The 26,593-nt window shown below is 39.5% G+C and overlaps 1 protein-coding gene across 1 annotated transcript in view; it reads right to left on the bottom strand.

Annotated features, from left to right (window-relative positions):
• CNTN6 (contactin 6) overlaps window positions 1-26,593 on the bottom strand; it is a 232,801-nt gene that overhangs the window by 76,131 nt on the left and 130,077 nt on the right. The window contains exons 5-7 of the mRNA XM_045022626.1: window positions 21,345-21,440; window positions 8,120-8,323; window positions 5,716-5,818 (exon numbers count right to left, since the gene is read on the bottom strand). Of these exons, the coding sequence (XP_044878561.1) occupies window positions 5,716-5,818; window positions 8,120-8,323; window positions 21,345-21,440 (403 nt within the window). The remainder of the gene's footprint in view (window positions 1-5,715; window positions 5,819-8,119; window positions 8,324-21,344; window positions 21,441-26,593) is intronic.

Genomic DNA, 26,593 nt, shown 5'->3' with positions numbered 1-26,593 from the left:
CTGCCTGCTCCATGCTTGATGCAAATTGAAAAGATACTCCATTCATCACTAATTATGGGGTCCTTCATGCTTTTATAATTTGATATTAATGTTGTTTTTCAGCTTGGAAGTATATTCCTGTCCTTCAAATATTTTGTGAACAGCTAACTTACAGGCAGCTTCTCCATCCACCGGGAAACCACCTCAACTGAGTTAATCTAATATTGATGCTCTGTTCACCTTCACTTTCTTGGCAATTCAGCTTGCTGATTTCTGAGATCTCTTGTGACAAAAAATTGCTTTCTTCTTGGCAGCCAAACTGTCAGTGAAGCAGAGTTCTGCAAGGATTTCCCACCCCCCAGTATACTAATTGGTTGTATCTATTAGAGTCCAAGACACAGGAACCTTTGTAGAAGTTGGAGCGGGAGGGGCGACGCCAAAGTACTCCCTCTCTCTGTGAAGGTGGCTGCTCTGGTAGTAAGCCAGCTGCCCTCTCTTCTGACAACACAGCAGCCCCTGCTGGGTGAAAGGTATAATTGCAGCACATCCTCTGCAGAATCTATTATTCTGCTGGATGGAAAAGAAATCCGCAGGGGACAAATTGGGGGAGGGGCAAGTTCCAGCACCAGGGATTAGTCAAATAATGTAAGAGAGAGAGGAAGCTAAATGTATCCTTTGACCTTCAACTTTCCAGAACCATCCAACCAAAAGATAGTCGTCACAATGTCTATTTTCACTTATAACTAGAGATAGACAAACAGTTTTTGATAAAATAAAACCTCTTTCTAGGTCTTTTGTCGTTTCTAATTCCCACTGTTGCCTAATGTGTTTAATCCTGCTGTAATAAATAATAATAATCAAGACAGTTTCAGGCTACAGTTACACTAGTTTACACGAAGAGTAAGTCCACGGACATCTTCGGACATACCTTGCATTTACATCAACCTAACACCAATCCATTGCTATCCCGCTTCTTAATGTATTATCATTCCTTGTATATATAATGATAAATAAAATACCACCTTAATTATCTTGATCTAAACTATCATGACATTTTTTCTTGAATCGCCGTTACTAAGGCAAATAAAACCAAATCAAGACTAATGGATTTTGAAGTCACAAAATATTAAGTCCATTATTTACAATTAATGGTAAATTATTCTTTCTAGTACTGACATTTCATTATGCAGCTGTACTTAGTACCTGAACTTTTTCTTCTGTTTCTTGCCTGACATTGCAGCTGTTCAACAAGAGACTTTACCTCTGGAGGCAGAATAATTCTAATGATCCCCACCCCTACCCCCAAGCTTCCTCGCAAGTCCTTTAGTTTTTAAAATCACTGGATGAATTTTATCTCTATTATTAGTTTCTGGCAGATTTCGGTAACTGAAATTTTCTACATGGTATTGTTTTCTCACTCTCCATTATTATATGTGTGGCACCCACTAGAGTTAAGGGTCAACATTTCAGCCATAATCTCCTTTTTATATATTTATACCTATATTCATTTTGCCATCTGTAATAAACATATAATGATTACAGTGCCCCAAAGTGTTACCAAACAACTAAAAGGCCATAGCATAGAGGCTAAGGTCTTTATCTAACACCATTTTTTGGCTATTTCTTAACAGCTCCAGTGCTAATATTGAAAAGCTACAAAGAAAAAAATGAAATGAGAAATTAATGTGATATTTATTAGCATTCTGGGGATTGCAAATGCTTGTTCTTTACTGTTATTTGCAGCACTATGCCGTAAGAATTTCCTGAGGTCCCAATCATGGTTATACTAGTTTACATGCTATGTCCAGGGTGTAGGAAATATTGTAGCGAGGAAAAGATATATTTAAAAAGTCAATATTCTTTTAGAAAGAAATGTTAGATCACTGCATATAAGCAAAAAGAAACAGTTGGCAAGAGAAGTCTAATCATCGAATTGCCAATAAGTCAACATCTTCATTCTTATTGCGATTTAGAATCCATCAAAATGGTGTTAATACAATGGGATGGCTAAGAACAAAAGACTCAGGAGTCAGAAAATACAAACAATCTTTACAGTTCAATCTTAACTCTGGTCTGATGCTCTTCTATGTTAGAGCGCCAATGTGTTTTGTGAGCAGCAGTCAGTGGTGTGGTTTTATATTCCAGAAAAGGAAAAGGTAGTGTTTCTCTAAACACTGTGAAAGTACTTTCATTTAAGGCTTTTGGAGCGCAAGAACACAGCAGGTTGTCTATAACCAGCTTAGATGTGAAAGATCTTTGTAATACAGAGCACAAAGACATTGACAGCTGATGGCATTGGCCAACCCAAGTGGACTAACAGTATGAATATATATGAGTGAATAATGGGAATGCAGTTCTGAAGCCCAAGAGAGACAAAACCTCCTAACATCTGAGCTATATAAGAGGTGTATTTAAAAATTGTTGAGCCGATATGTATAAACAATACTAAGCACCAGTTTTTTTAAAAAGTATTTAGGCTCCTGTACACATCTTGTGGGATTTTCAAAAGAACCTATGCTTAGAGGTGTGCTAAGTGAATGTTGGTTTGCTAACAGTTCCAGAAAAAAAAATGTTTCAGGTTGACCTGTAATAAACATTTTTTTGAAATTATTGGCAAACAAATAAGTTGAAAAAAAATCATTTTGGAGCGAACTAAATATTTTGTTAGACCTGAAATGAAATACTTTATTTTCACTTTGAGGTTTTAAAATGTATATATTTTTAAATAAAAAGAAAAGAAAATTTGAAATGAAGTCATTTTTGAATAGAAAAGACAAAGCATTTTCTTTATAAAATGTTGAAATAGCACATTTTAATTTTTTTAGGAATTGTTTATTTGTTTATTTATTTATTTTGGTGGGGGTTGACCAATTCAGCAAATTTAACACAAATTCATTAAATGTTTGGTTGACCTAAATCTGCAATTTTTGTCTAGAAAAGAGGAGAATTTAGTCAAAAAATGTTGCCCATCTCTACATAGGTGACTAACTTCAGTTGAAATCAGTGGGAGTTAGGAACCCTGATGCTTTTGAAAATTCCGTTGGGAACATATTTGCATATTTAGGCACCTAACTTCCTTTAATAATATGGCCCTATATAACCTGCTTAAGAATGATGCACATACTATACTTTTTTTCCTGCTGTACTCATACATGCCTGTCAGCTCTGGAATGGTGTCTTTTCGCCTATTCAGATGCTGGTACAAATGTTGTGCATGGTTGAATTCGATTTAAAAATATCAAGGACTGCATAAAGGAAGAGAGAGTATATCTGTTCTATAGCAAATCTATAATGGAAAAATTCTCCTAAAACTCCATTACACAGATTTGAACACCAAACAGCACCCATCCAATACACACTTGTTCCACTAAGAACATATTGTCAGTACGATATCAATGGTATCCATAATTATTTATTTATTATTGTTCAATAGTCACTGGTACTTACTGAATGTACCCCAAAGATACCATACCAGCACCAATATCAGCTGTGATTAAATATGTGGAGTAGCAGAAGCTGCTTTGAACAACTCTAACTTGCTCCCTGTTTTAAACATAACTCAGAGAGTACCATACTGTTTAATGGGTTTGGCCTTAGCCGCACATCCTTTTGGATAGTCAGATCACGTTCACTTTTTTTTACAGAGTGCCCAAAATGTGAACAAGCCACATGCACCACATTATTATGCCCTTCTTGAGCTTCCTGAAATAAAATGGCAACATTCTTTTTTAATGTGTAACTTACATGCCTTTTGAGATGTCTCCATGTAGCCTGTATCTCTTTCTGTCATATGTTCACCATACATCTGATGACTCATACTTAAACCTTTGAAATGTAAAGCCAACACTGACTCACCCATTCTTTCTTAAGTCAAGGCTTTAAATGTGTATAACTGTAAGTATATAAAGCAAACTCACAGTATTTCAGAGGGGGAATCACATTTGTTACATGTAGAAGAAAGTGTCATAAAAATTAGTGATTTTTTTCCTCCTATTCGTTTTTGTTTGTTTGTTTGTTAATTTAATTTATTTTTCTTCTCAAAGTGGTTTCTGCAGGAATATTTGATTAATTTGTCTTCTCGACAACTCTGGAAAATCTCTAAACAGTTAAAAACTCACCATCTTAAAACAGATTGTCGAAGTGACCTAAAACTAAATAGAAGTCAACAATCTGAGGTTATTTTGTTTTTTCTAGAGAAAATATATATTCAGGAAACATTCTGGTTTTCTTAACCCACTTTACATTTATTGAGTTAACTGACTGTTGTTTGATACACAGATCCCTACAGGACATGTTGAAAGAGATCTTGAGTGCTTGATTGGGATGTTTGTCTTCCTTGGACATGGAGATTAATGGAGATTAAGATTAGAAAAACAAATCAACTGCAGTTTCCTGCAGTTCATAGATTTTAAGGCCAGACGGGACCTTTAGATCATCCAGTCTGTCCTCCTGTATAACACAGGCCATAGAATTTCATCCTGTTATCCCTTTATTGAGCCAGATAACTAGTGTTTGATGAAAGCATATCATTATAGTGAGGTGAGCATTGGTGACCAATCTAAGAAGAGATTCACTACAGTGTATAGCAAATTCCCATTACATGTTTTTATTCCCCAAATGTATTTGTCATACCAGATACAGTCAATTCAATGCAATTTAATAAATACTGTTCTTCAAAAGACCCAAGCTGTAGCTAAAAGGACCAATAATCCCTCAGAAGAACTGTATGCCCAGCAATATTTGAAGTACTATAAGAAGGGGACATAACACCTTTCCCATCTCTAAGCAGTTCCAGTTTATCTGTAATTATCTTTTACAAATGTCAGTTAATTGTTTTTAATATTCAAAACAGGAACATGCTTTTTATTTGAAAATGCCAATTAATCATGCAACAAGATACCTTAGAAACTGGCCAGATCCTCAGTGGGTGTAAATCAGGATAGCTCCATTGACGATACATTGAATTACACCAGCTGAGGATCTGGCTCACTCTATTGCTGATTGAGTGTCTTACTGCACAACATGTTGTGAAGTATGAGGTAGACAGTCAAGCTACTTCGACTACTCCTTTGGACAAGCACAATAGTTTCCTATAATTACTATGCCTAGAGGATATGGTCCAATCCTGATGGGTGCTGAGTACTTGTAACTCTGATGGACTATAATGTGAAGTTTGCTCCTTAGCACCTCTCAAGAGATAATCAGCACCTCTCAACAGTAGTTATAAAGGGAACTGCAAAGGTCAGTGGCTCTATTTTGGAAGGTTCCTTAGCATGCGTTCAGGTTCAATCCGTATGGGTTCATCTCAAGTTTTGTTCTGAGATGTGAATTTAAACACAAAATTTGGTTTCACATAGTATTTGACATGATCTTGATGCAAAACTGCAAATCAGCCCAAGATTGTTCTGAACTAAGGCTTGGGTTTTCTTTCAAGGTTTAGACAGCTTGGTGAACCTTTCAGTGAATGCAGTCTCAGTTCTGAGTTTGTAACAAACCGGCCACTACGTCAGCTTCAGATTTTTGTTTGTTTGCTGGCTTGCATCATTGTGAATATTTAACACAGAAACAATAATAAACCAGAATAAAGGTTGTTTTTTTTAAATGACCTATCTAGGTATTTTTGACATTTGAATGACAACCAATCAAAAAATGACCCAGCATTCTAAAGATATTCACAACTCACTGTGAATATCGCTGTTGAATAGCAAACATTAAAACAAAAACAAAACTCCTTACTTTCCAAGGGCAAAGCATTCCAGTTTAACAGATGAACCCTTCGCTGCATATGTTGTTTCTGGAAAATGTACTTCAATCTTTGGTTCATACTCTCCCATCACACCTGTTGAACATCAAAACAGCTAGCACTCCAGTTGTGTGTCAGACCTGTCTAGTACAACAGGATTTCAGTGTAAAAGAAAGGATGTGGTTATTTCTAAAATTAGAGCCTCATCATGTTCCCATGGGAATCAATCAGCATTTTAAAAACAATTTCAGAGAGAGTAGGATTGAGTTTCTGAGTGAATTTTACCTCTATGCAAGCAGCCACTACGAGGCCCAGGAATTATTTGAGTCTATGTGGATCTTAAGTAGTGTATAGGTTTTGCACTGGTAAATTTCACTTGTGGGTCAAGATATCTGAAAAAAACCTCAGCACCCAGAAGCTCCCATTCAGAACAATGACTACTAATACACACAGTGTTAACCACAATGCTGTCAAATATCAAAAGTGAGATGGTTAATGTTCAGTATGAGATGTGGGTGAAGATGAAAACAATGAAAGCAGCTGGGTACTGAGCACTTTTTTGAAAATCTGACCATTTCATTTAGATACCTAAACAGGATCTGAAGGTTTGGGGAAATCTGGTCCCAATTTTCCGTACTGAGCACTTTGGAAAATCTGACTAAGAGTTTAGCATCTGCAATGCTTACTGTGAATGGGATCAGTTTGGGGGTGTTTAGCTGTGCAGTGATTGTAGGCTTATATTTTTACCCAATATGCTTAAAGCTGAACTTCCTAACCATACAAAGATAGGGTACACTGCACCAGGGCCACCCAGAGGATTCAGGGGGCCTGGGGTCTTCGGCGGCGGGCAGGCCCCCGCTTCGGCAGTAATTCGGCGACGGGGGGTCCTTCCACTCCGGAACCTGCCGCTGAAGTGCGCTGAAGACCCACGGCAGGGCCCCCCCGCCGCCAAATTACCGCCAAAGATCCGGCACTTTGGTGGCGGGTCCCGCTTCAGCAGTAATTCGGCGGTGGGGGGTCCGTCTGCCCCGGAGCGGAAGGACCCCCTGCCACCAAAAACCCGGAGCGGAAGAAGCGCCGCGGGCCCCGGCCCCATGAGAGTTTTCCGGGGCCCCTAGAGCGAGTGAAGGACCCTGCTCCAGGGGCCCCGAAAAACTCTCGTGGGGACCCCTGCAGGGCCCGGGGCCTGGGGCAAATTGCCCCACTTGTCCCCCCCTTTGGGCGGCCCTTCACTCCACTGGGATTAATCAATCTATTCAAATATTTCCATCGATCCAGTGTCTTCACCCATATCCCATATTGGATATAAACCAATGCTTTTTTTTTATGTTTAACAAGAATTTCATTAACATTATGTGTGTTGTTCTTCACTGTCGCACAGTGCTTCAGAGATCACTGGCCTGGGGTCTGATCCAAACCCCATTGATGTTAATGGAAATACTCCCATGAATTTCAGTAGGCTCTGGATCAGGCCCCTACTCTCCCTAATGTAAAGAAAGAGGGAAGACGATAAGGAGCAGAAGAGATATGGAAAAAATATGGATAGAGAAGGAGGGTAGGATAAAGGGAGCATGTTGGTAGAAAGGGGCAAAGAAGAATAGGAGCAAAACATCGGGTGTTTGTACCTATGTTTTATATAAAATAACTAACTTATGAGCTATGAAGCTATACATTTGTTTGGGGGCTCTGGTATTTACGCAGACGACACAAAAAATTATCTTCTGAATTAAAATACCATCAGAACTTCATGGCAGAAGTATTGCCCTATAATGCATGTTTGCCTTTTATTTATTCTAGGAACATAACCTTCTGCTGTATTTCGTTAGTTTATCAGAGTACTTTGAAAGCAGTATGAGGGATTACAATCTAGGTAAACAATCCCATCCAAAAACTTTGCTAACAGATTTCCCAGCTATATATTCCCCATTGTGAGCATTTATTTAGAGAGCTGCCTAAAAGGTGTTTGGTTTTTTTCTCACTCCAATGACTTACTGAGTTTTGAGCTACCTCTGGATTTTATATTTGAGCAATAACTTGAATTTACGTTTAGAAAGCTTTGTCAAATTCAAATCAAAACATAAGCCTTCCTGGATAGAATAAAATTAGAATTCTTTTGCTTTCCTTCAGTTGCATTGTTTTGTCTTGTTGTAAATGTGTTTATTAATTAACCCCAAACTGAACCTCTTTCTTCATTTTACCAACTAAGGCCAGATCCAAAGTCCACTAAAGTTAAAAAAGGAATCTTTGGATCAGGACCCAAATAAGAAGTATGAATCTGCATGTTTGTCTACAGGGATTTGTTATTGCCTCAGAATGAATAGCTAACATCAAAGTCAAATACATGATTTTAATAAGTTTTGTATTTTTTTTCCAGATAGTCACGTTAAAAGAACTTACCATCACTGCGGAGGATGAGTGGAGTGGGTGGGCCCCGAACACTTTGTTCTGATTTAGCATTAGTTACAACACAGGTGTAATTGCCAACGTCAGATAGCTCTACTTTGGCGATGCATAGATTTCCTGTCTCTTGGGAGACAAATCGACGGCTGTCCTCCTGAACATACAAGGGGTTATCATTGAAGATCCAAGCATAGGAAAGGTCTGGAAAACATCAAATATTCATCACGCATCCTTTCCAATGTACTCTATTCCATGTTCGAGTCTAACCCGAATGTAACCAGTTTCAAATATCCAGTCATCCTTACAGGAGAAATTTGGGATGAACTCAGATAAAATAAGCATTTGTTTGCCCTAAAACATAAATCAAACCTTTCAGAAATTCACCAACTTTTGGATAACTTTTGTGCACCATTCACTTTCATTTTCTAATGCCAATCTATTTCTTGGCTTCCACAAGAAGAAGAAACAAAAGTGCTGAAATGCCATGAAAAAGCTATTTTAGTAAGTAATTTCCATTTATAATACTGTCCTAAATATCTGGCAGTTCTATTGCTCTTTGCATGGCGTTTTGGCTCCCACATATCCTTATATTTATTCTGGAAGCTTAGTGTGTTTATATGTGTGTAGAAAAAGCTTGTTTCTCTCCCTTCCATCCATCTAGATATTTGTAGGCTATTTGAATCCAATCACTTCACTGAGACATTTGCAAGCTATTTCTAGGTATTTGTGGCCCCATTACCACAGTGTCTGAAAGCTTTTCAGATATTTGAGAAAAGAAACAACAATAACAATCCTGCTTTCTGTTTCTTTCCACCCCGTAGGAGAAATGGTTTGATATTAGCATAAGTGTTTGTAGGATGGCTTATTTATATTTGGGAGTGTAAGTTGGTGTGAGTTTTGTTTTCTAGTTCGGAAGGTAGTTAGTTCCATGGCACTTCCCATCTGCTCTAGAAGAGAGTTTCATAGATGCAGATCTTGTAAAATTTGCGTATCTTCCACACAGTTTTATTCTTGACAGTTTTATTCTACTGGTGGTATGTATATGTTGTGGGAGATCACAATTATGGAGGGAGAGGTGATTTCTCAAGTAGTTATGGCAAATCTCATCAAGGGCTTTGAATATAAGGACAGAGACCATGAACTTCTCTCCCTACTGTTGCTGACATATGGATTTAAGAAAAATACCTGGGTGCTGCTGATGGGTTCAGCTGTCAGCTGTGCTAACACACGGTCTGCACAGACTGGCGTTCTGGTAATTTTGGCTGGTGTTAGGTTTTAGAAGGGATAACACTCAAAGTGATGATCACTGTGTTGGGCAACTTAAAGTTCAGAACTCTCCTACAAATGAGAAAGGAGAACAAGAAGAAGCCTGCAGCTCTCCCTGGCATCCATGAAGCAAAGGAAGAGGAACCTAGTTTTATCAACTTCTCCTTTGTCCTCTCCAGGGAAAGAGATGGGGCTTGTGCCCTGTGCCAGCCCCTCTGCCAGGGAAAAAGAAAGAGAAAGAAATAGGGAGAGGTATCACACCAACACCCAGTATTGTATAACTACTACTTGTTTGTGTAGTGCTGCTCTTTACTGATGGACTCAAACAAGACCTAATACGTGCATTTATGTCACCTTCTAGGGGCAGCTCATATAAGAGATTGGCCTTAATACTACTGCATCTAAAAACTCTTTCCTTTGGGTCAGTAACAGAAAATCATGAGTTTTGCTATAATTATCACAGGTACCCTGGGAGTTAACTGACTCTATTTAGCAGATTACTGAACACCCAAACGGAGGAGCATACTGAATAGTGACCATCAAGTTCCATGTTCATCCCAATATTCTATTGGCCCCTTCTCTTCTGTCTTAAGCAACACGAGGGGAAAAAAAGGGTGATTTAAGAGTATATCACCAGATTCCCAAGAAGGGAGGAAATGAAGGCCTCACATGGACATACTTGAGTTGTTTATTTTTTCTATAATTTATTTTAAGAATAGGAGGATGTGCATGCCTTTTGCTTCCATCTACCTCTTGATCTCTTGCAGCTCTCACCCCTATTTGAGTGACTTCTAGGTCTCACTTCACTGTGGTCCCCATGCAGCACTGAATTCCTTGCCTCCCTCTCTTCTAACCCTTTTCTTTCACCCCCTTTCCTCTTGTTTCCCCTCTGTTTCTAAGTTTTCTGTCTGCCTCTGCCACAGCTGCTCCTTTCTGCTGCCCGGAGTTTGACAGCTGCTGACTGCAGAGTTCTTTCTATCACGTTCCAAAAGTGGCAGGAGTAGTACTGAAATTCTATTTTTAATAAAACACAGTAAATCCAAAGCTTAGCTCATGAATTATACATTTAAGAAAAGCTAACCACATTCTGCCAACAGCTTCATTTTCACATATCCACCCCCCTCCATCATCAACCCCCTTTTTGAAAACATAATTTATGTTTTTCAGTTATGGCATCAGTATGGTGTGATAATAAGTCTGTAAACTTCAGTAGTTTGTTGGAGTTTTACATTCTCACCCTACAACATTATATGAGTGTAATTAGAAATGACACATCTCTGGGGACCGACCAAGGACACTTTCCCTAAGTAGTTAAAGCCTGTTTTATTACTAGACATTACACTTCACTATTTGGATGTACAATAAACCTAGAATAGGTGGCAATTAATAAAATAATGTCATACTTGAAAAAGATATGTAGGGACAGATTTTCAGACGTGTGCATGGCCAGCTGGTGCATGTACTTACTCTGATGCAAACTCAAGTTTAAACTCAGATGTAAAGCTGGGCAAAATTTCTTAGCAAAAACCTTTTTTGGTGAAAAATGCAGATTTTGCAACATCAAAATTTTTGAAAATTCAAGTTATTTTTTTCATATGCTTTGTGTTTAAAATAATCCAAAAAGGCAAAGAGCTTTCTTGAAATGAAATCTTTGTTTGTTTTTTGGTTCAAAATCACTTTGTTTTGAAATTGCCTTTATTACTAAAATTAAAAATGCCCACATAAAAGTCAAAATTGAAACTGAAATGTAATGTTGCATGTTGAATAAAATGCTTCATTCTACCCAGGCCTTTTTTCTTTTCATTTCATAGAAATTTCAAAAAAACTGTTTTATGAAGTTGACCCAAAATGAAATTTTTCCACTGTTTTTTTGGAATTGCCAGTGACTCTCCCCCCCCCAAAAGGCAATAATAGCTCTGCTCACCCGTAGGTGTCTGTTTGTGAAAATTAGAGCTTGTATACATAAACAGTTAAATAGCTGGCTCATAAGTCTTTAATTTTGTTCTATCTGAATGAAACAGTCAATGCTCTAAGTGAAAAGAGCCAAATTTTAGGTAGATATGTGAAAAGATGTTTATTGCAAGCTGTCATCTGAGACCGTGATTTCATCACATTTCACAAGTGTCATGTGCATCCTCTGGGGGAAAGGTGAGAAGGACTAATAACACCTTCCAACATCTTTCTACTATTCCCTTCACTTCAGCTGCAGGACTTAAGCATTTTAACTTTTGTTCTCCCCCCCACTTCAACTTTTTTTTTATACACTTGCACCTTTGAGAGTCAGCCCTAGTTTGCACTGGATTTATAGACCACGCCACATCTCAAGACAAACCTAGGGTACTCTAGAAAGTGGTGTAGGTAGTTCAGCAGACTCAGAGGTTCTCTCTTCTGGTGCAATACTAAACCAATGCCCCAGTGTGGTGCCCACAGACTACCATGTTGCACAGAGTATTGTGAAAAGAATGAGGAGTACTTGTGGCACCTTAGAGACTAACACATTTATTTGAGCATGAGCTTTCATGGGCTAAAACCCACTTCATCAGATGCATGCAGTGGAAAATACAGTAGGAAGATATATATATACAGAGAGAACATGAAAAAATGGATGTTGCCATACTAACTATAACAAGAGTAATCAATTAAGGTGGGCTATTATCAGCAGGAGAAAAAAAAATTGTAGTGATAATCGGGATGGCCCATTTCCAACACTTGACAAGAAGGTGTGAGTAACAGTAGGGGGGAAATTAGCATGGGGAAATAGTTTTTATTTTGTGTAATGACCCATCCACTCCCAGTCTTTATTCAAGACTAATTTAATGGTGTCCAGTTTTCAAATTAATTCCAATTCTGCAGTTTCTCGTTGGAGTCTGTTTCTGAAGTTTTTTTGGTGGAGTATTGCGACTTTGAGGTCTGTAATTGAGTCACACTGTTCTCTCTAATAAAATACAAAACCAGTGCCTGTTCAGAGGTTATAAGCCATTCCATAGAATGCAATAGAGAATTATGTTCCTGCTATAGAAATCAATAGTGTGGTATTAAAAAAAAACAACAACAAAAAACAACAAAAAAAACAATAAAAAGGATCTTACTCCCTACTAAATGCTATGTCATTTAAGCAACATTCTACAGAATCCTATTAAATGTCTATCAAATCCTACTGGCTTCATGCTATATAGAGCTTTCCATAAGGCTGATCTCAGAGCCTCATGAATCAGCAAAGAAGGGTCAGCTTTTTTTCTCTCTCCTTCTCAGTAGTCTCCAGTCAGCCTCAGCTACCACACACTTTGCTAGGCATCTCCCCACATCCCTATCACATTATTGTATTTGGATCTCTGTGAAAAATGCAGCTATGTGAATCACCTCTTGCTATCAACATACTAGTGACAGGCTCAGAAGAATTATTGAATTCTGGAGACTGTTGTGTAAGGACTACAGTGTTGCTGGTCAGGATACACATTTTACCTATCAGCAGCGATGAGGATTTTGGGGTGTTTTTTTTTTCTCTTCAGAGAACACTACCTTTGAGATTTTTCCTTTGGGGTAACTACTTCTATATGAAATTAAAAATAAAACAAAATTTCTGAAGTTAAGGAGTAGAAGATTTTCCATACTTGATCTCACTACTACTCAATTTACTCAATTGTTCTCTTCAACAGTAGCCAATGTCTAACGCTTTAGAAATATGAATACATTTAGCAAAATATGCAGTCTCACACATGGTGGGCAGAGTGGGTCAGGGGAATTGTAGCCCTTTTAGAATCACTTGCAGGTGATAAGCATATTCACTGAAATATGCGATTTATTTCAAGATATATTATAAGTAGTCATAAAATTACCTAGTCTTTTCTAGATGTGGTAGGGCCACATAAAAGATAGATAGATAGATCCACATCTAACCCACAATGGATTAAAAACTAGGCAAAGTTACATCATTTGTTTATACTTTAAACTAATAAAATATCTTTAGAAAGATCTTGTGCTGTTCTGAAAAGAAAAACACACCCTCCAGAATATGCTTTAGATATTGAAAAGAATGAAGAATCATGTTATTAGCAGATGACATTCTTTCCATTTTGGCCCAAATCCTAGTATAGCTGATTACACTGAAGTTTATGGGCTATGCATAGGCTCCATCAGATACCCAGTGTGTAATATATTGCTGGATGGGGCTAAATAGGAGCGAATCCTGCTCTGTGGCACATCACACATGTGTCAGGCAAGAAGAACCTTGGTCCCAATCACATTTATGGGGTTTTCTGCAAACTTTTGAAGCAAAATCATCTACAATACCAGCTGGATTCATTCCCAGGATACTGTAGGAACAGAGTGTGATTTACCCTCAGGTCATAAAAAAAATATTCCGCTAACTTTATGGCAATTTTACACCTGGAGAGTATCCCCTGGCTATGTGTGCCTGCAAATAATGATTGAAAATCAAATTCAGAGACGTGTGAAACTTTTAGGATTTGCTTAGCAAAAAATCCACAGCAAAACGGGAATATATTAATGTCATTTTCTCCTCACATTTTTAATGAACACTGAGGTGTCAGCCTCTCAGACAATTGCAAAGTGTAATTGTTCCAGTCTGATTAAAATATTTTGAGCATATTCAACCACTACATAATAAGCAGTAAATGACAACTCCTATAAGCAGTTACTGCTGGTTGGTCTTTGCCCAAAGCAATGTGCTTGGGCACCAAATACTAGAAAATGATTCCAGTCTTTCAGTGGCAATGGCCCGGATCCTGCAATTGACTTTGTGTGAACAGATCCTTTCAACTTCACAGAACTCCAGTCACTTCAAAGGGGATCCATGTCAGTGCAGGAGTCCCATCATAGGGAAAAAGGCCCTAAGCCCATATCCACAAAGGGATTTAGGCACTGAGATGCTGAGCATCACAGCAGCTAACTTTCTGGTGCTTAGAAAATCATTGGCATCCACAAAGCCTGAGTTAGATGGCCTGGGTCACTATAAAATGTATGGGGAGAGATAGGTGCCTAAGAATGGGATCTTCAAAAGCCATCATGTTAGATGTCTCCCTGCTTAAGCAAGCCAATAGTGGTTGCTGATGAAAAGGGTATGCCGTAAACCCTGCTCATTCTGGGATTTAGAGACCTATCACTCCTTGGGATCCACAACTGAGAACCTTTGCCAAGAATCAGGTGCCAGAAGCATTTTTGCAAGAAACACAAATGACTGTGGTGCCCTCTCCCTTATAGCACAGTGATTAGAGTACTCATTTGGAAGGTAAGTGAGTTGGGTTCTATTCTTCCCTATGACTGAGCAGGAGAAAGAATTTGAATAGGGGATATGCTACCTTGTAGGAATGTGCCTGACCCACCAGGCTGTGGGATATTCTGATGGAGAACTATGTCCTGTTGTAGCTTTCTACTTTGGATTAAATATCAAAATAGTCATAGGGCCAGAAAGAGAGTGTCTGAGAATGACTCTCTAGCCTGGTGGTTAGGCACTCATCTAAGAGGAGGGAGACCCAGGATTTAATCACCCTGCTCAAGTGGTTTCTAAGCCTTTTTGTGGATGTCAGCCCTGGTATCCAAATACACATGGAGCAAAGTCTGCCTCCACTAGTGCTCTAATATGAAAAACACATAAGTGCTTAACTCTATGCCCATGAGTAGTCCCACTAAAATCATAGTAGGAAAGCTAAACATGTACTTACATACGGGGAATTAGATTCCAATCCTGCAAACACTTTGGGGAGGGATAGCTCAGTGGTTTGAGCATTGGCCTGCTAAACCCAGGGTTGTGAGTTCAATCCTTGAGGAGGCCACTGGCATGCCTGCGGGAGGTGCACTCAAGCCATGGGACCAGCGAGCCCTCCGCAGTCATGCCTGCAGGAGGTCCACTGGTCCTGCGTCTCCGGTGGACCTCCCGCAGGCATGACTGCGGAAGGTCCGCCGGAGCCGCCCTGCCGACAAAATGCCACCCCAAGCGCGCGCTTGGCGCGCTGGGGTCTGGAGCCGGCCCTGTCAACAACAAAAGAATCCAACTTCCTTAATGATCAGCTCCAACAAACTAATATCCCTGTTGTCTGGTGCATTCATTTGAATTAATTAACAGCTTTTTTATTTACTTCTGTTACATATTATCCATACATGAATACACCTTCTTAAAAGAGAAAAGGCCAGTGGCTGTATGCATGGGTCCCACTGAATTCAGTGGAAGTTTTTAAGTCACAACTTCTTTTTTAACCTGTATGCAACTGGAGGGGGAGAGAGAGAGGGACAACATCCTCAGATTTGCTATTTTCTTTTTTCTTTTGTTCTACTCTTTAAAATTGCACAGAATTACCAGTTAGTAACTGATGTGGCTGACACTTCTCCCAGAGACTGTGGCAGAGAGAGATTTAAAACACCTCCCATGACAATCAGACCTCCTGAACCTTGTTAACCAGTCCAGGTAGTTTAGCAGCTGCACCTTGCAGAGTGTTGATGAGCATAATTAGTAATAAGCTGCTGATTCTATTTGGGGCGTGGGGCTGGGTTTATAAATCCACATGGAAGTAGAAGCAGAAAGAAGCAAGATGGTTTGGGTATTGTGGTAGAAGAGTTATTTATGAGCTGTGTTATTTATTTTAAACCTAGATGAAATCAGCTGTGCATTATTTTGCTTACTTTGAAGTTGACAGAAAAAGCCTTTCCTTATAATTTCTTCTTTGACTAGGGCTACCAAAAAGCCTTGAAGAGTCAGGATATTCTTGATTGTAACATTCATTTTGCTCTAAAATTTACTGTCTTTATCTATTAATATGAGTAAAGGGACAGATTAAGGCTGAAAATTTCAGGCCTGGCTAGTGACTGGCAGTTTTAACATGCACAATTTGAGATACCTTAAGGCTATTACTGAAAACTTTGGCCAAATTATTTAAACTCCATCAAGGTGTTCAGGGTCTCTTGCTTTCTTGCTGGAGATCTTTATCTTTCTACATGACAACCTTCCTACCCAATATATAATTGACCTCTTATTTTGAGATGGTGTCAATTTCTCCTTGCACTGCTGGGGAAATGGAAGATAACCATTATATCTTGGGTTGGGGGAATGAATAATCTTAGAGGCATAACTGACAATTTTGTTTTACTTCATACATGATAGTATTTACACTTTGGGGAAATCAGTTTATTTTAAAATTGTGCTTTCAGTAACGTTTAAAGTGCATTAAAAGAGGAGCACCTTTGTGGCTATCTCCGAACTACACATTCAGAATGGGCAAGGAACTAGCGTCCATTGCTCTGTTCTTTTTCTCTTAGCAAATGTGGGTCTAGTGGTAAGGCTAGTTTCAAAACATTTATAAAACAGAAGGGCAGGTCCTCAGCTGCTGTAAACCTTCACAACTCTAGCAGTGGGGTGGGATGTGAGGCCCAAGCGGAGCTTTTGTTCCCCAACCCCCACTTCATTACTGCTGTCAGAGGTGGGAAGAATCGTCTCCTCTCTCAGGGGCTGGATCCATCCCTAGGAGTCTGATTATTTTTTTCCCCTCCATTATTTCATGTTTTTATTTTTGGGTCTGATGAACATGAGGACCTAAGATCCCAGCTGGAACCTTATCCTTTATTCCCCTCCTCTTGCTTTTGCATTCCAATCTTCTAGCAGTGGGGTGGGGGAGATGGGAAAGAATTTCTGCTCTCAGGATTATCTGTACTTAAAATAGTATAGAAAGATCTTCTTCGGTATTCACTACCAGCATTTCCTATGCGTATATTTAGTTTCAGTTCTTCTACACTGTCTTGGGCTTGAAAGTTCCCATATTATTTTGTACGTTGTCTCACATTGAACAAGACTGTGAATTCCTCAAGGCAGTTTTTTCTCTGTAATATGTAGAACACTAGGGATGCATATTACATTCGGCTGCCAGTAATAATCATATAATAAATAATATGGTGGGTCCTTATTTTATGCTTTGCATGTGGAAATCCCATTGGCATCAATGGAATGTCATGCATGGAGCTTGCACACTCTACAGTATGCATCTTGTTCGACAGTACGGAATAGAGAACATAACTATTCCTTATCTCGATCCTCTACAAATAATGTGAGGAATAAGATTACAGTTTGATTTCAAAGCCTCTTGATAGCATAATACTATTCAAACAGTCTATGTTAAGTGGTGCTAAGTTTTATTACAAGGGTCCTTCACAGCTACATGATTCATTTGTTCATTTCACAATATTAAACAAAATTATTAGCTGAAATCTAATGATGAATTTGTTTGAGTGAACTAACCATATCAGGAATGAGAGTTGTGGCAAAGTAACACAGTGTAAAGCCCGGATGTTATTCACTGTAATATTTGTGGGAACAATGTTAGGCCTAAAAAGGATCATCAGTGGCAAATTTAGGCAATCTTGGGGTAGGGACCCTTGTTCTGTGTTTGTACAGTGCCTAGCACAATGGGGTCCTGGTGCATGACTAGGGCTTCTAGGTACTACTATCATCCAGATAAATAATAATAACCACCTCATCATTAGTTCTGAGGCTAGTCTTAGATTGCAACAAATGGACAGAACATGTTGTCTTCAGTAGTAAATGCAGAGAGTACAGCCTGTAGAAACTAAAGTTCTGTTTAAAGAAACAAAGATCAATTTAATTTGACCTCTCTCTCTCTTCTCTCTAGTGAACATTCCAAGAATGTCTATCCTGTAATGATTCTGCTCCTCCTTCTAATCCAGATTACCCTTTTTGGATAAAACAAGGAAATTCAACACATTTGCAACTTTTCTCTGGCACGGTGTACTGTCCAAAAAAGTAAACAGCAAACTATTTGATAGCTAACTAGTTTCCTTCCAATCTCGTTTTAAAAGCCAAATCCTGCCTGCCTTACTCACACAGAACTTCCATTGAATTCAGTGGGAACCATGCATACAGCTACTAGGCCTTTCTCTTTCAAGTGTTCAATGTCAGGGGAGAGCAGGGGCAGCTCCAGGCTCTGCTGGCACTTGCGGGAGGTCCGCCGAAGACGCGGGACCAGCGGACCCTCAGCAGGCAAGCCGCCGAAGGCAGCCTGCCTGCCATGCTTGGGGCGGCAAAATGCTTAGAGCTGCCCCTGGGGGAGAGAGCTTCAATCAAAATACTTTTTCCACAGTAATAGAAATGTTTCACTGTCTTAGCACCCTAGAATAGAATACAATTCATACTGTACCTCACACCTTATCCCTCATCTCCATGGCATATAATTTTGGAACAGATACAGTGTCAATGGCTCACAGAAGGAGAGGAACTCAATTTCCATTCTCTGAAAGCATGTTATGCCAAATAACGTTTTTTGTTTTCGTGCCCTTTCATCAGCAGCTCACATTTCCAACCAATAAAAGACTATGGAAGGGGGGTTGTTCATGACTATCCTTCTGTCAGTTCAATTAATCTGGGATCAACTCACCTTTTACTATTTGTTTCCATTATGAACATCTTCCCCGGCTTTATGTCAGTATAATGTTTTTACTTTGAGTCTAAAGGAGCCTGCTAGTCTGAGGATGGTTAATTGTCCTATCTGTCCCATTGATCCATCTCAGGGACTCCCTTTGGAGCTTTCTCTGCCTATAAGGACTGGGTTTCAGTTAATCTCCCAGATTATATACCTTTTTCATAGTGCTGTAAACATTACATGAACTGACATTTCATCTCTCTATAAGATTTTCTGAGCTTAAACTGATTTGATGGACTTCTTTCCCCCTCTGATATACTGCTTTCCCTTTACAGATTGCTATTTATCTTCCCCTCTAGAGAATTTGTCTTATTTGTCTGTTTCTTTAATAAGAATTGAGAAAATATTGCTGAGAGAGAGAGTAGTCAGTGCCAGCACGCAGTAAACTATTTTAAGCTCCCAAGTATGTGTGGCCACCTCACCTGGAAGACAGAAAAAATAAATGACCGAAGAGTAGCTGCTGGTTTCAGTTTGAAAAACTGATTTGGCCATTGTGCTATTTTTAATTCTTCATGAAACTAATGGGCAGCAGGTTTAAAACAAATAAAAGGAAGTTTTTCACACAGTGCACAGTCAACCTGTGGAACTCCTTGCCTGAGGAGGTTGTGAAGGCTAGGACTATAACAACATTTAAAAGAGAACTAGATAAATTCATGGAGGTTAAATCCATTAATGGCTATTAGCCAGGGTGGGTAAGGAATGATGTCCCTAGCCACTGTTTGTCAGAGGGTGGAGATGGATGGCAGGAGAGAGATCACTTGATCATTACCTGTTAGGTTTATTCCCTCTGGAAAACCTGGCATTGGTCACTGTCAGAAGACAGGATACTGGGCTGGATGGACCTTTTGTCTGACCCAGTATGGCCATTCTTATGTTCTTATGTTCTCAAGCAATTCCCCAGAAGACTCATCCCTCGTTCTTTATGGTGTTTAGTCAAAGTTTTACTGTGTGTTATGTACTGTACACAAACAGTCACAGCATAACACACACATACAGGTAAGCTGGGTTTTGCCTCAGTAGAGAATCAGAGATGTTTCAGAGAATAAAGTGAGTTTCCATGTCAGATTGTATGTATAAATTATGAAATAAAAATAATGGGGACCACAAGGACAAATGTTTGGGTTAGAGCAAATATTCCCTCATCGGAACATTTGTTGAGAAACTAAACACACTTTCTGAGACTGAAGAGCTTCTGTGCAAAACGCTTCGTGTCAGTGAGTATTTAGTTGAAGTTAGGCATGGCAGTGTTTTCAGTTAAGTGTTTAGCTATGCCTAACTTCAACTAAATACTCAATAAATGTTTCACATGGCTCTCAAGCTGTCATAGTGCATGTGGTCAAAATTAGTGATATGGAATAGTATATCCATTAATTTTATCCCTATTTTTAGAGTTTCCACTTTCTTTCTATTGATGAAGAGGTGTTGAATACTGATGAGGGAATATTTGCTCTAACCCAAACAGTCATTACCAGGAAATGAATAACCAATCTGCATGTACTTAGTTCTTTAGCAAAGGGATCATATTTACATCATGTGTATACAGTGGCTAGTACAATGGAGCCTTGATTCTGCATGGGGTTGCAATATGAATAATAATAATAAAGAAAAATTGGGATCTTTTATGACCTTATAAAAAAGAACTATCATCTATCTGAATTTCTTTGATCTTTGAAATTGGACTGACAATCTCATGAAACAGGACTTCCATTAATTTTTGCTCCTGGTGGATCTAGAAATACAATGAAATCTTTATAATATACTTTGTACATTTTAGGCAAATCTCTTTCTTAAGATGCTACCACAGAATATTCTAAAGTATACTGTGTACATTTCTGCTCCACTGTTATTGGAAGATCTTACTCTCTGTTAAAAAACAATTTTAATCACTCTTTTGATCAACACACTGCATTGTATTGATAACACTTTTCCAGATGTTTTTGGAACTTGTACTTCAGGCTGAAATTCGAAATGTAGAGGAACATGAAAATGAAAAATAATAGGGGTAAAAGTTGTCCATATTTTTCTGAAACTCTAAAAGGTTTGAGTCTGTTTGAGTCCGAGGTTTGATATCTGAGTGAAGATTTTCAGTGGTGCTTAGTTAATACAGGAAGGTTTACACAGTTCTAGTACTCGCCCAAGTATAAATTTAGGCCACAATCCTGCAAACACTTATGCACTTGCTTAACTATATTGCCACAAGTAGTCCAATTTAGGGGTCTTAAAGCTGAAAATCCACACATTGTAAGAAACCCATTTAAGAGCACAGCTTTAGTGGTTTGAATCTGAAGAATACTTACTCATATCTGATGATTTTATAGTAAGATAGTAAATATACTTGCCATTTCATTCTCTTTTTAGGAATGCAATGCTCTGAAACAAAAATGACCAATTTGTTCAGTCCATCTCACAGTATTCTACTGTCCATCACCTTGTGAGCTGCTGGCTACCTTTTGCTGGACATGACAGTATCTGTATAAATCAACATCAACTGCACAGTTCAGAACGTCATATAATACCTCCATAGTGTGGTGGAGGACCACAAAGCAAAACCACTCCTTGTCCTTCTCTGACTGAGACGGTGCTTCTTGTTTTGGTTTCAAAATTTCCAAGATCTTGAACAAAAGAAAAAAACAAACAAATATTAACTGTCAGATTTATTTCGATGCAAATTATGGGTCCAATTTTGCAAACCTTACTCTGACAAAAATCTAATTGAAATTAAACAATCCAGGCCTTTTATTGTAATGTTATAATAAAACTTCTATCTGCAGACATGCTCATATACCATGTCAGACCAGTGGTCCCCCTAATCTAGTACCCTGTTTCTGAGATTGTCCAGTACCAGGTGCTTCAGGTGGAGGTGCTAAAATCCTTGAGGTGCATGATTATAGAATAACCTGTTCATAGGGAAGTTACTTCCCAACTCCCATCATTTTGTAAAACATTATATTCCCCTTTGCAAGCTCATTCAACATTATTTGATGACTCTATACAGGAGCGGCGCCATGGTTTCTGGCGCCCTAGGCAGAATTCGGGGGGCGGCATTTTGTGCGCTCCCTACGGGGCACGCGGGAGCTTCCAGTTCCACTCCCATCACGCCGCCGAAGAAGGACCCTCCGCCGAAATGCCGCAGGCGACAGCGGCAGTCATTGAGCTGCTCAATTGCCTGCCGCTGTTTTCCGCAGCACGTCGGCAGAAAGTCCTTCTTCGGCGGCGCGATGGGAGCGGAACCGGAAGCTCCCGTGCGCCCCATGGGGAGCGCACAAAATGCCGCCCCCCGAATCCTGGCGCCCTAGGTGACCGCCTAGGGTTGCCTAATGGAAGCGCTGGCCCTGACACTCTAGCACCACTTTTGGATCCTGAACACAAAAAAGAAGCTTGTCTTGACCTTTTGTACAAGTCCTTCATATCAATGGAGAAAAAGCCTATTTTTTTTTCTAATAGTGAATGTTTTATTCATTTAATTCTTAGGTGGACAGTAACTTTAGCCTTTACTTTAGTACATAGAGGAGAATCTGTACTTAAATGCCAATGCAGGCAGACCTTTTTTAAAGGAATCTGATCAGTATAGTCCTGATCCAAACTCCACTGCAGTCAGGGCTAATCTCTTTCTTAATATCAATGGGCTTTGTATCTGGACCTATAAGAGCAAATGAAGAGCTTTGCAGGAGACAAATAAATGGACACTAGGAGATTCATTATGGTAGTATAACCTACCCGTAAGTGTAATTTCTATAGCTAATTGTTAGTTTCTTTTAACTGAAGCTATGAATATACATCAAGAGAAGAATCTACCCTTCTGTTTCATTGCTTATTAAAAAGGTGCAGATAATAAGTTTCTCAGTGTGGTTCCCTGTTAATAATGTGACTCTAATGACAAAAGATAACATAGCAGATGTATCTTCCAAAAAACGCCACCAAAGCCAATGGTTTTCTTTTTGTTCCAAAAGCTCTCATTTAAAATGCTGAGATTCATTACTTTTATGTCAGAGTGCCTTATGGCAGGGGCTGTATCAAATGCTATTTTTTTTCATTCAAACTGGGTTTTAATAAAATATAACAGGATATATTATCTCCTTCCTAGAGCTGTCTATCCCATATAATTTCACATATTGTTTGCTTTATTCATCTTTCCGCAAGGGTTTAATGTTCACACTCTGAAAAGTACCTTTAGGTCCTGTTAGGCATGGAAACTTAGTCCTGTAGATAGTGTCATGCAAATCAAACTTATAACCTACAAGAAATCAGGTAAATAGTAGCTGTGCTTGCTTTTTTCCCCTATGAGCTAAACTTTTTATTTTATTTTATTTTATTTAGAGCTGCACAGGGAGGTAGATGTGTCAGGGGACTTTGTTAATGGGGCTGTTAAATGTCAGGGTTAATTCAGGTCATTTGTATCCAGTGACAGAGTCAACTGTTTTTTCACTGAGAAATAATCAGATTATTTTGTGGCTAAATTAGTTCAGATTTGGCCCAGACTGTCTGCTCCTGCAGTCACCTTTGTTTTGAATTTTTGCCAATGTGACTTGCTGATATACTAGTGGTGATAGGGACGTTTTCTGTTATGACCTGCAAATTGAATCCATGTCCTTCTTGGCTAGTGAAGGCCATCAGAAAGTTGCTGGCGATATTGTTGGAAATTATTTCCATGAGCTGTCTCTGGACAATTTTCTTTGAAAGAGATGATTATAAGAGCCTTCCCAGACAACGACAGTATCTTAAAAATATCTTCTTTTTTTTACCATTCTTTGGCTGAGAAGGATAATCAAGAAGGTTGTGGTGGAAATGGTCGAGATCCTAATGGAGTTCTCAGGTTTTACCGTAGCCACTTTGGCTTTAAGCAATGCTATAACATGGAGACGATGCTGATTGTCGTGGTCAGCAGGCGAAGAAGATCACATGTCTGTGTTGTTTCTTTTGTATTTGTCAGCTGCTTGTGATAGCACTAACCCTGTGGAGTTCTTTGACATGTTTGTGGACCTTAAAATGAGGAAGTGGAGTCACACTTGAATGGCTCTGTTCTTTTCTTTTTGAGATGATGTAGACGGTAATAGTGACCAATTGTTCAACTTCCCTTTAGGCTCTCACATTGGTGATTCCACAGGATTGGACAGTTCCCAGTGTGTGTAGGGGATCATTATATTGCTAGCTAGAATTCATGAACTGTTATGTCACCAATATGCAATACCCACTAGTTCTATATGTCAGTGTCTTCAATCCCATCTGCTGTCAAGCATCTTGCCTTACATCTAATTATGAGGTTAAGGATGAGACCAAGCTGGTGCAGATAAGAATGAGGTAATAGCTAGTGGGCAACCAGAAGAAATGGAGGAGTCTATATATGTGCATACCATTTATTACACAAGTTTGCAACCTGGGGCTTTTGCAGAGTTCCCCCTAAGGAGCGTATTGTATTTGTATTTTGCAGTCTGTACTCACTGTTGGCTGATTTGGGCGGGGGGAGACTCAAAGTGCTGTTTTTTATCTAGAAAGTTCTGTTTGAGACCTTGCTTTCTCAGAGAATACTTTACCTTCATGTGGTTCAACAGCAGTTTGATCAGCTGAGGTGTTAGTTTACAGTCCCTTAGCGTAAATGAGAGGAGGGGAGTAACAAGGGTTCCAAATGATTATGGGTCCTGAATTCTGGAAATGACACGAAGGAGGCTCAGGATTAAAGAGGTCAGGGGCAGTGAAATCATATTTCATCCCTACAGAAGGTTCTTCCAGTCCAAGATGGAGGCACATTGGTAGATGTAGGTATGTTGGCAAGGCTTAGATGAGAATGGTCCCATTGCTTGTGTCGCACCTAGTCAATAGATAGAAGAATTCTGCCTCCAGGGTGGTCAATCCTGCACCAAACTAACTTTTTCAAAGTGGTACAACTAGAGTGACAATTTTGTTCAGATTCAGTTTCAGCATTGTATTTGTTCACAGTTTCCACAAACAGCCACTATTCTCCTCATATTTTCAACAACTGGGTAACTTCTTCAACCAGTAGGCAGAGAATTTAATAAACAATAATAAAAACCAAAAACAAAAAAACCCAGCCTCATCTACTCAAAACAATAGTAGTCACTATCTGGACAGGCTCAGCTCTTACTTATCAATACCTGAATTCACTCCCCTTTAGATGAACCTTACACAACTGACTTTACTTTTTTTCCTTCTCTCCCTCTACTTGTATATTGGTCTCCTGTGCAGATATTGTCTATTCAGAGGTGGATGAATTGAATTAGGCAGCTGCAACACCTCATGAGCACTTTCTACACTCTGTTATGGTGACAATTGAAGGTATCTGTCAATGCATTGGAAAAACATTTTTAAGATATATGATGTCCCTTTAATTGCCTGCCTGCTAGTTTTCTGGGTTGGAGTCTAAGTATTCTATGGGGAAAAAAGACAAAAAGGAAAGGAGCATATAGTATATTGTATTCACTACCATAAACAGAAAGGAAACCAAGAATGGTGTGATTCTGTATGCCTCACTCAAACTTAACAGATACTTATTGTTTTATTTATTTGGTGTAATATCTAAACACCCAGTCTTTTAAACCTTTTATAAACATGTCTACGTGTTCTGAAAAATTAGTACACTATAAATGAAGGAAGTAATAATAGAATCATTTGATTATGCCTGTTCCGTTTTCTCCAAGGTGTCAACAATTTGCTACAGATCCTTATCAATTCACTACCCATTTTCTTGGGAAGGGAGATTAGTAGGTGCATAGCACCCACTTACACCTGGTCCCAAAGTCAGGCAATGGCATGAAAGAACACAGTGCATAGGCCTTAGTGGTGACTTGGCTGATATAGGGATAAGTGCCTCACAGAGTACTGTGTGCTTATTAGAACGTAGCAAAAATCAAGTCTTTCCCGACACTGCTGTGAAGATATTGGCGATGCCATGTGAAGGCTGCTGTGAAAAACTAGTGTTTAGAGTGTGTGTAAACACCTTTACTAGGTGCTTTTGTGAGGATTGGATAGAACCTCATAAGAACACTGCCGCAGACTTCAAATGTCACCATAACATTTGGAGATTGTTCAGGTCTGAATATCCCAAATTTCAGAGTGTAGGGTTTCGGGGAAGAGACCCAATTACGTTGTGGGGGGAAAAAATGCTCATTGTCTTCAATAAAAGAAGGATCAGAAACCCTCACAAAGTTTCAAACCTGCACAACATTTTCAAAAGACAACCCTGGGAGCTTAACTCTGCTAGACAGTAAAAAACATGGACTGAACAGAGACACTGGATTTAGGGCTTATTAGAACAATCGGTAACCCACAAATCCCCCCTTTTTGTCCTATGGCTGCAGAAGTATTAGTGGGCCACTCTACCTTGAATAGTGTATGTGCTCACTACTTATGTTAAACAATCTATTCCACCTCCCAGGACACTGGGAGTTCCTTTCCCAGGCCTGAAGAAGAGCTGTGTGTGTCTTGAGAGTTTGTCTCTCTCACAGGGGCGGCTCTAGGAATTCCGCTGCCCCAAGCATGGCGGCACGCCACGGGGGGCACGCTGGCGGTCGCTGGTCCCGCGACTCCGGGGGACCTCTTGCAGACGTGCCTGCGGGGGGTCCGCTGGTCCCGCAGCTCTGGTGGAGCATCTGCAAGCATGCCTGCGGGAGGTCCACCAGAGCCGCGGGACCAGCGGACCCTCCGCAGTCATGCCTGCGGGAGGTCCACCGGAGCCGCCTGCCGCCCTCCCGGCGGCATGCCACCCCAAGCGCGCGCTTGGCGCGCTGGGGTCTGGAGCCGGCCCTGCTCT

The sequence above is a fragment of the Mauremys mutica genome, chromosome 7, assembly GCF_020497125.1.
Source record: "Mauremys mutica isolate MM-2020 ecotype Southern chromosome 7, ASM2049712v1, whole genome shotgun sequence".
Classification (NCBI taxonomy): Eukaryota; Metazoa; Chordata; order Testudines; family Geoemydidae; genus Mauremys; species Mauremys mutica.
Note: the sequence above shows the minus strand (reverse complement) of the source record. Positions and strands in the feature narration are given on the sequence as shown.